The sequence below is a fragment of the Phoxinus phoxinus genome (assembly GCF_949152265.1).
Source record: "Phoxinus phoxinus genome assembly, chromosome: 1".
In the NCBI taxonomy this organism is placed as follows: domain Eukaryota; kingdom Metazoa; phylum Chordata; class Actinopteri; order Cypriniformes; family Leuciscidae; genus Phoxinus; species Phoxinus phoxinus.
In genome coordinates, this window is record NC_136876.1 from 28,158,878 (window position 1) to 28,169,549 (window position 10,672).

The 10,672-nt window shown below is 40.8% G+C and overlaps 1 protein-coding gene across 1 annotated transcript; it reads left to right on the top strand.

Annotated features, from left to right (window-relative positions):
• The first annotated feature begins 3,169 nt into the window (after positions 1-3,169).
• Positions 3,170-4,364, top strand: LOC307010075 (zona pellucida sperm-binding protein 3-like). Its single transcript, XM_079634457.1, has 2 exons — positions 3,170-3,680; positions 4,033-4,364. The coding sequence occupies exons 1-2, from the start codon at positions 3,309-3,311 to the stop codon at positions 4,219-4,221; spliced, it is 561 nt and encodes a 186-aa protein (XP_079490583.1). The 5' UTR covers positions 3,170-3,308; the 3' UTR covers positions 4,222-4,364.
• Positions 4,365-10,672: the final 6,308 nt, after the last annotated feature.

Genomic DNA, 10,672 nt, shown 5'->3' on the forward strand with positions numbered 1-10,672 from the left:
GGAGGATCTCTGAATGGTCTCTGATCTCTTGTCAGGTGTTCTCCAAACTCATCAGGCATTATAGGAGAAAACTGTTATCTTGGGAAAAGGAGGTTGCAAACATATTTAATAAAAGGGGGCAAATAATTGTTCCCGTGGTTTGGAGAAAAACATTTATTTCATAATGTGATTTTCCCCCCACTTTCAATTATTTTACTTCAATGAAAGGTTAGATTTGTGCTAATTTTTTTAATATAATATCAAAACGATTAACAATGCAGATTTATTTTTTACAGCCATCTTTGATCATATTTACCAAGGGGGCAAATAATTATGACCAGCACTGTATTTGCATTTCCTGAAAAAAAAAATACCAGTAGCAATTCAAGTTTTAGGAAAGCTTAGGTTGAAATGCCTCAAAGCCACATTTGTTTGCCATTGTCATTGGGTATGGAATCCAACTTTCCTGCCCAGAAAATATCTGAACAACTGAAGGTTAAGCTTGTTGGCACTTGTCTTTCCAAAAATGTTAATCAAATTGCAATTACAGTTTGTCTACATTTCATATTTGCATTTTGAACTGACCATGTTTATCAAGATACAGCTTTACACTGTACAAAATATGCTATTTTAAGTGCAGTGCTCATTCAGTAAATGCAAAGCTAAACAGATGTGTTTTGAGTCTGGATTTGAATGTGGCTACAGTAGGAGCACACCTGATCTCTTCTGGAAGCTGGTTCCAGCTGCGGCTGGCATAATAGCTAAAAGCGGACTCTCCTTGCTTTGAGTGAACCCTTGGTATTTCTAGTTGATGTGATCCTAATGATCTGAGTGATCTGTTGGGTTTATATTCAGTGAGCATATCTGCAATGTATTGAGGTCCTAGGCCATTAAATGATTTATATACCCGTAATAATAAAATCAATCCTAAATGTGACTGGGAGCCAGTGTAAAGACCTGAGGACTGGTGTGATGTGTTCATATTTTCTGGTTCTGCTCAGAATCCTGGCTGCAGCGTTCTGTACGAGCTGCAACTGTCTTATGGTCTTTTTGGGAAGGCCAGTAAGGAGTCCATTACAATAATCCACCCTGCTGGTGATGAAAGCATGCACAAGTTTCTCTAAGTCTTGACTGGAAACAAAGCATCTAATTCTTGCAATATTTTTCAGATGATAGTATGCTGATTTAGTTATTGCTTTGACATGACTACTGAAGCTAAGGTCTGACTCTAGAGACACACCAAGATTCCTGACTTGATTTTTAGTTGTTTGACCTCTAGAGTGAAGATATGCATTCACCTTGAGAACTTCATCTTTGTTTCCAAACACAATGACTTCAGTTTTGTCTTTGTTTAACTGAAGAAAGTTTTGGCACATGTTTACTTCATCAATGCATTGGAACAGGGAGTCAATGGGGCTGTAATCGTTAGGCGATAGGGCTAAGTAGATCTGTGTGTCGTCTGCATAGCTGTGGTAAGCAATTTGGTTCTTTCTCATTATTTGGCTCATTGGAAGCATGTACAGGTTGAATAGGAGTGGCTCAATAATTGAGCCTTGAGGAATTTTGCATGTCATGGATGTCAGCTCAGACTTATGGTCTCCTATACTCACATAATAACCTCTCGCTTCTAAGTATGACCTGAACCATTTTAGGACTATCCCAGAAAGCCCCAGTTTTCCAGCCTGTCAAGAAGTATGTTGTGATCGACAGTGTCAAATGCAGCACTGAGGTCGAGTAGAACCAGCACTGATAATTTGCCTGTATCAGTATTTAAGCGAATATCGTTTATTATCATGTCATGACATTTATAAATGTCATTTCGTAACACAAAACACATTTTCCTCAAATTGCTGATGACTCAATGATTTTCACCTGTGACATGATGCATAAGTAAGTTAACAAGTCCATGGAACCATTATGCTTCTAATTGAGGTACAAAGGTATCGTAACTGTCAATTTTTTGTCTGCTTAAGTTAACTGTATTTTAAATACCCACAATTTAAAGAATGGTTGTCCTGGTGTAACCCCTCCACCCAGGTCCTTCTCACCCCGCTCCGTGCGGGTCTCCGGCATGAGAGTCAGGCGTTTTAACAAGGAGGCTAAAGACTGCAGCCTCTAGCGTCTGTCGCTAGAGCGCCTATTGAGATCAGAGGAGTGAGGTTTACTCACACAGCGACTACTAGCTGGCCTCCGTTACACTCACCCCCCTAAACCTCACTCCCATCCGGGTCACGGCACCAATGTAACCCCTCCACCCGGGTCCTCCTCACCCCGCTCCGTGCGGGTCTCGAACCCGGGTCTCCGGCATGAGAGTCAGGCGTTCTAACAAGGAGGCTAAAGACTGCAGCCTCTAGCGTCTGTCGCTAGAGCGCCTATTGAGATCAGAGGAGTGAGGTTTACTCACACAGCGACTACTAGCTGGCCTCCGTTACACTCACCCCCCTAAACCTCACTCCCATCCGGGTCACGGCACCAATGTAACCCCTCCACCCGGGTCCTCCTCACCCCGCTCCGTGCAGGTCTCCGGCATGAGAGTCAGGCACTCTAACAAGGAGGCTAAAGACTGCAGCCTCTAGCGTCTGTCGCTAGAGCGCCTATTGAGATCAGAGGAGTGAGGTTTACTCGCACAGCAACTACTAGCTGGCCTCCGTTACACTGGCATCTGAAGTTGGACCGCTCACATAATCCTTACCAGGTGGATGGGGTGGTGTTGGTGGTGGGATGGACCCCTAATTATAAGCTATTGCTTCTTGGGAGTCAATTTTTTCACAATAGAACACTATAGTTTTTACTGATCAGTTGTTGGTTAGGTTACATGAACCGTGGTGAGTACTATAGTAGTAGTCCTCGGCTGCAGAAAAAGTAATATATATTGTAACTTGTCACCTTTGTTATATGGTACTTCCAACATGTAGCAACATATGCAATGTGTGAAATTGTGGGGGGGGGGGGGGGGGGGAATGAAAAAAAAAGCTTGATGCTGAGAGATGGAGCCAAGCTTACTACTATAAACTCTTATAAATAAAGGAAAAATCAAAGATCAGCATTAAGGATCAAAAGGTTTTTGAATATGGGGTTGAGACAAGTTGGCTTTGGTTTTAGTTGTGTTTTTGCTTGCTTTTGGCTTGTCTGAAGCACAGTGACAAGGAAGGTCAGTACATAATTAGTACCAAGTTGGGCATAAGGCATTAGATCATCAACCGGTTGAATCTAGAATTCCCCAGAGCTATGAACTCCGTAATCCTGTACTTTCACCACAAAGGTTTCCCGCTTTGTTTCCTGTTCAGAGACCAGCTAAAACAAACTTTGGAAAGTCTTCTCAAGATCTTATGGGTGTTCAATTAAAAGAGCTGTTGCAGGGTCCAGTGGCGAAATTGACGTGGAGCTTCCCAAGTCTACCAGAGGAACCACAGCAGCCAGACGTTACTTTTGAGTTGCCTTATCCTGTCCCTGCCAACAGTGTAGCTGCTCAGTGTGGACAGAATTCAGTATGTGTGGAAGTGATGAAGGACTTCTTTGGGACTGGGCACCCACTGTTGTCGTCTGTTTTTACACTGGGGGGCTGCACTGCAACTGGAAAGGATTCTTCTGCTCAAGTGCTGATCTTTGAGTCTGAACTGCATGGATGTAGCGGGACATCAATGGTAAGGTTTTGTTGTGACAATCATCATCCATGTGACTGTTCTTCTATTAACCTTTCTGTTTAGTTAACTGTCTACTAACTGACTGATGAGCTTGTCTATAAGTTCAACCTTATCTGCACCCCACAAGAGGCTTCATATGTTGGTCCTATTGTCAGGAGCAGTGGTGCGGTGGTTGGTATGGAGTGTCATTATCCAAGGTAAGATTTCAACATAGGATTGCAGAATATGCTAATATAATTTGCACTAAAAGGGGATTGACTCTTATACCTTGACAGAGTGCTTGATGTGAGCAGTGATACCTTAGTCCCCACTTGGGCCTTATATGCCTCAACCATAGTAGCTGAGGAACTGGTATAATGTAAATGTTTGTAACATGCCAGTTCTTGTGAACCTGGGCTAAAATTATTTCATTGCAGATGACTGGAGATTTGAAAGATCTTTTAATCAGTACTTCCTGGGTGATTCCATTAATATTGAGGCTTCACTGAGGTCATACAACCACATTCCTCTTCATGTGTTTGTGGATAGCTGTGTGGCTACTTCAGTCCCTGATACCAGTGCTACACCCAGATACTACTTTATTGAGAATAATGGGTGAGAGGTCCTTCAAGAACCACACAATGTGGCATCATGTAATGTCTGAATTTATTTACAAAAAATAAAAATTATTTCACCCTAGGTGTCTAGTTGATGCCAAGCTCACAGGCTCAGGCTCTCACTTTATGCCCCGGACTGAAATTGACAAGCTGCAGTTTCAGTTGGTGGCGTTCAGATTCCAGCAAGAGATTAGTGGAATTGTATGTATGTGGATTAGCAGTTTGGGTGCATGGCATGGAGTGTACAAAATAATGTGGCTTTTTGTAGGTCTACATTACTTGCGTTCTCAAGGTAGCTGCAGCATCCAACCCTACTAATGTTGAGCAGAAAGCTTGCTCCTTCTCTGCTAATAGGTATGTTTTCACTGATATGAATTACTTCAAAACTTTAGTGTGTGAGGACTTAATATTTGGTTTGTCTGACAGGTGGGTGTCTGCTGATGAGGATGATCAGGTGTGTGGCTGCTGTGACGCAACCTGTGGCATTAGAAGTGGAAGTGATCAGCTACGTAGAGGCATGTGATTAAGCTTCCAAAAGTTAATGTTTGTATGTTCATTTGCTTTAGTGTTCTCACTTTTCTTCAGCAGATTGGCGGTGGGACAGGGCATCTGTTGGACCCATCAGAGTCAAGGACCATGGTTTTAGTCCAATGTAGTATACCTTATTGCAGAATGTCAAAATAAAGTGTTCTTATTATACTGTTTTGAGTTACTGAATCTACAACTTCAGTCAGTGTTGGTAACAATTTCATTGGTGATGGCTGGAACATTGGGTGCTTCTCAATCACCAAATTGATGCTTCTCTGATTAAAAAAAAAAAAAAAGCAATATTGAAGAATCAATACTTCAATTGCACTGCAAGGAACGAGGAGTGAGAAGGCTTCCAATGAAGCTAGAAGTGAGGATGCACAGGTGAATCCTATGTGGAAGTCTTTCTTGTTGAAAAACTTGGCACATGTATACATTTCCCTCCCTCTTCACATCTGTCACAATTTTAATCTAATACTTTTCCTTTGTAGTTTAAATAAACCATATATCTGACATATTTTAAGAGGACATCAGCTGATGATGCTTTGAAGTGACGCTTGAATATTCCAAAGTAGCCTCCCTTCAATTCCTTTGTCCTCATTTCTAAGGGGGTTGGAGCTGAGACATGGAAAGGAAATGAGGATGCACAAATTAGAAATGTGAAGCACCCATTGTTTTTGAGTTCTAGGAAGCATGTGTGAGCCGTCTTTATTACAGGACCAAGGCATTTAACCCCATGTTAGTGTCCTTTTGCATAAGTGAGCCCTAAAAAAATACCATTTGACATACAAACTGTTTGGGTGATTTGGAGGCAAATTAATTTGTTGCTGCAAGTAGTAATTTAAACAAATGTTAACCAGAAAATTAGGCTTCTTGTCTCTGTTTCAATGTCAACATTCAATATTGTTTTCATAGTTCTTTACATCACATGGTGCACACCACAGAACAAAAGCACGTTGGACTTCGAATTGTAAGAATCTTGTGCCAAAACAAAATCTTACTGAAAGCTAATTTTTAAACTTATTTCGATGAATAACTTAGATTTTCTAGCAGTTTTAGAGTTCATGTTTCATAAAATATATATTTTATATAAAATGTTCAAAAATCATTTTCATGAACCTTTTTTTTTACCTTTTTATGTGTAATTTTTTATTTATTTTTTAAGACAGTTTTTGTACATTTTTGTTCTCTATGGACCTGTGTAACTTTTTTTTAATTAACACACAAGGGTTAAACTACTATTCACAGTTTAACCTGGCGAGATGGAGGCATTCAAACGAAGCATCAGTGAGTTCGTCCGACTGTTTGCACTGTATTTTATTTTATTTTATTTTATTTTTTAACCTGTTTTAATTACTCTTATTTCTTTTGATTATTTTAATTTCTTCTATGTAAAGCACTTTGAGTTACCACAGTGTATGAAATGTGCTATATAAATAAACTTGCCTTGCCTTGCCATAAATGACCTTAAGCAATTAAGTAAAAACTTTATACTCATCTTTCCTGAAAAAATGTAAGCAGTAAACAAAAGCAAATGGTTAAGGTTTCAATAAAGTGTGCACCATATTTCTAATGAATCATTCATGTTAGAAAATAGGATTACTGGAAGCGATTATATTAACACACAGCACAAATGATCACTGTTGATGCCAAACATAAATTATCAGAAACTAAGACACATTGCTGTTATAAAAGGCCACTGTAAAATAAAGACTTTAAACAGTGACAAAAGTAGTGTTCTGAATGACATTACATTTACAGGACAAGCATTAACCTACACCCAAACATGCAAAATATAACCACTTAAATTCTGTTGATAAACAGAAATTAAAATGGTGTCGTTGCATCTGGAACTTGTCTGGTATTCAGCTAATATAAATTGTTCTATTAGTTTGTTGCTTCGTAGGACTAGATTGCAAATGTTGATAAATAGATTTTTTCAGCATGTTTCCAGCAAAGTTTAGGACAACGCAGAGGGGGAGAAAAGCAGCACAAAGCTGCAAATGTGCTGGTGTTAATATGAGGGCAGAAATAACATATGCTGGTAATGTAATTGGTCCTACTGACCCAGTCCGAGTGGGATTTGCACTGGTCTCCAGTGTGGAAGGAGAACGCTCTAACAAGGAGACTAAAGGCCGTAGCCTCTAGCGGCAGTCGCTACAGCACCTCTTGAGATCAGGGGGAGTGAGGTTTACATGCACTCTTACTGGCCTATGACAGTTACACCTTTTGTAACAAAAGGACAAAAAAACCTTCAGAGCCAAGAGTCACTACTACGAAAGGAAGAGAAGTAAAGTGAGTTATGCGAGTTAGGCGGCTGTTCATGCTGTTATGCCGATGCTTCTGATTAAAGAAGAAACGTGAATTATCACCACTGTAACCCGTGTTTCATTTATGTTACCCACGATGAAGAGACTGGAGTAATCGCAGATACGGCATAGAGAAAAAAGGGTTACAGACTGGTGGCAGTGGTTTCAAGTTCAAGAGTTTCTGGAAGTTTCACGGCAGTAGCATTTAACTACGACGGCACATTTCTAATGTACCGCGAAGCGTAGTGGTGGTGAGTGAACTTTGAGAAGACATTTGGTCTGTTTAAAAGTGACTATTTCATCACTCGCTCCATTCGAAGTTTAACAATACCTAATCGACGGGAAAATGTCTACTGATTGTCGCGTGCTTGCCGCGTGCGCTTCGTCTCTCAATGGGAACAATGATGACGAATTGGACAGTACGACTCATCGTACAGAGAACGCGGCTTCGTCTAAGCACACAACAAAAGTGCTGCACTTCAAAGTCGATCTTCCACCATGTTTCCATGGGGACGGTAAGGATAAAGACAGTTTTTCCTTATGGAAAGCCCGACTAGAGCTTGCTGTTAAAGCTTGTGCTGATGCACAGACACAAGATTTGGCCGCCATTTTGCCTACACGGTTGAGTGGAGATGCTTTAGCTTTCTGGCTCTCATTGTCTCCTGATATACAACAAGACTATGAACAGTGTGTTGCTGCATTAAATTACGTTTTTGGACAGAAACCATTTTTGTCGCATTTTCAGACTTTTGTGAATGCCAGACCACTTATGCTCAAAGAGCCTTTGGAAGTATTTACAGCTGAGATTACAAGACTGGTTTTGGAAGCATTTCCAAATGATGGTGAGGCCACCATTGCTATGGAAAGATTTAGATGGTTCATAGCTGGTCTTGATCCTGTTCTCCAAGCAAAATGTCATGAGCATGGCGCTACTAGTCTAGAGGACGCATTAGCAATTGCTTGTAAAGTGGGAATGAGCACATTAAGTTCTCAGGCACTGAATTCATCAGCAACTTCACCCAGTGGGGAATCGCTTTCTGCTATGGTGTCCACAAAGACAGCGTCATCTGGGGACATTTCATCAGAAACCATGACTGCAGTAAAGCAACTAACTGCTGATGTTAAGACTCTCAGGATGGAAGTTGGTCAATTGAAAAGACAGCTGGAGCCCAGTTTTCAACATGCTTCCTCCAGACAGAGAGGCTACTCACCTGAACGTGGTAGAGATAAACATCGTTACTCTCCGCTCTCATCCCCAAGGAGATACCTATCGTCACCTGCATCATCTCCATATCGTCAAGATGAACCTTACTCCTCCAACAAGTTTTCTGGTGAGAGACATGGCCCACGATCTTCTAGTGACCATCTACCCTCGTCTGGTGATCATCATGTCAGTTTCGATGATGGGGATGTTGATCTGCAGGGAAACGTCTGGTAGCAGGTACTATGGGCCAAGTATCTGGTGAGTCTATGAGTGGGCCCAAACAAACTGAACTGGTAACTTATGTCACTCCCACACATTATGTTTTTGCTATCATTGAGAACATTGCTGTACAAGCATTTGTAGACACAGGATCAGAAATATACTTGATTAGTGAAACAATGAGAATGTCGATCCCCTCGCTCATGAAAAAGCCTATTCAGAAATCCTTTCTGCTGGCAAAATCAGTGACTGGTGACTATCTTGACACTCTTGGTATGTTGCCTATTACTATTAGGCTGGGTGAGGAAGTGTTCTCCCATAATGTCCAGGTGGTTAGAAATGCTGCACAGCCTGTTATCCTTGGTTGGGATTTTCTTCGATTGCTCCTGTCTGCCTCACTGTGACTCCTGCTGCTGCTGTGAGTTGGTTTGTGGCTGTAAGCTTCTTCTAAGCCTCATATTAGCATCGTATTTCTTTCTGCTTTGAACCATTATTTACTATCATTTCTAGTTGTTTATACTACTAAATACAGCTTACCCAACATCACACATTAACCTGACATCGCAAGCTTCCGTTATTACTACCACAACACGCTAGTAATTCGCTAGCCTGTTAATGCTGTGCACTCTCTCGCGTGCCCGCGCCTTTGAGTTCATCAAAAGCCCAGGTGAGTAAGAATCAGTCAACAAACACGGTGAGTAATGACTTCTCCTGTTATTATCACTTGCACTTCATGTCACATGTTTAGCATAGCCTTCTCTGTCTGCAATACAGGATTTATGTGATAAATGCAGGGAGACAGTCAGGCAGACGGATAAGATTTCAGAACTAGAGACATGCATCCAAACTTTAATTGAGGACAGTAAGAGTGCAAGAGCTTTAGATACTATTTTGGATGCGCCTAGCCTAGTGAACCCTTTACACGATTCGGTTCCAGCTGAATTAGAGCCCGTGCAGCAGGGCAAATGGGTGACAGAGAGACGCTGTAGTCGCAGATCAAAAAAACGTTCTTCCGTTCCGATTACCATAACAAATCGATTTGCCCCCCTCAGTGAAATACCCACTGAGAATCCTGTTGAATGTGCCCTAGTTATTGGCGATTCTATTACACGGAATCGTGAAAATAGAGACACCAGCCACCATAGTCACATGTTTGCAGGCAGCCAGAGCGCCTGACATCAAAACCAATTTAAAAGTGCTGGTTAATGCTCATGGTAAATTCTCTAAGATTATTATTCACGTCGGCACTAATGATGTTCGACTCCGCCAGTCGGAGATCACCAAAATTAATATTAAAGAGGTGTATGAACTCGCAAGTACGATGTCAAGCACTGTAATTTGCTCTGGCCCCCTTCCTGTTCGCAGGAGTGATGAGATAGTTAGTAGATTGTGTTCACTCAATGGCTGGCTGTCTGGGTGGTGTCCGTGAAATAATATAGAATTCATAGACAATTGGAAAAGTTTTTGGGGCAAACCTGACCTGTTGAAAAAAGATGGTATTCATCCCTCCTGGGATGGTGCTGCTCTTCTCTCTAGTAATTTGGTTCATAGTCTTAGAGATAAAAAATGACAATCTGGGGCTCAGGTCAGGAAGCAGACAGACTGGCTAAACCAACCAGCTGTTAGCTGTCTTACATCACTGAGATCAGATAAACCTCATAACATAGAGATTCTTTCACTAGATATCATCATATAGAAACTGTGTCTGTTACCCGAATTAGAAAATACAAAAAACTTCCAAACCCATTTAAGGGTAAAAATTTTATTGATTGATGTTCAACAAATAAAAAAAATATTTATTATGCTATGATGCTTGTCTGTTGTCTTAAGACATTTCGTATTTTGTAGGGATTGGCATTTCAAGCAAAAATAATATTCAACATTCTCAGGGAATTATTCGATTATTATTCAAAAAATGCACCCTGTCCCACATGCTCACCGGTACAACGGCGTTTGCTCAAATTCCACTCTATTAAATATACCTGTACTGTAGGCCTATACGTGTTGTAGGCCATTAAAGAAAACGTATTTAGTTTCATATTTGTTTAAATAATGTTATTTTTAATTGCATCTGTTGATTATAAAAAGTGAACATCATGAGTAGCCTAATCATAAGATACCCAATATATCGGGAGACATAATTCTGACCACATTAAGTTTTGTTTTGTAAAGAGCCTTTTTTTAAAGTGAATT

What these genes read in the sequence shown, in the direction of transcription:
- LOC307010075 (XM_079634457.1), top strand. Translation starts at nt 3,309, where the DNA reads ATGGGTGTTCAATTAAAAGAGCTGTTGCAGGGTCCAGTGGCGAAATTG. An exon ending in GTTCTTCTATTAACCTTTCT is followed by an intron (nt 3,681 to 4,032) that starts GTTTAGTTAACT and finishes TAAAATTATTTC; the next exon opens with ATTGCAGATGACTGGAGATT.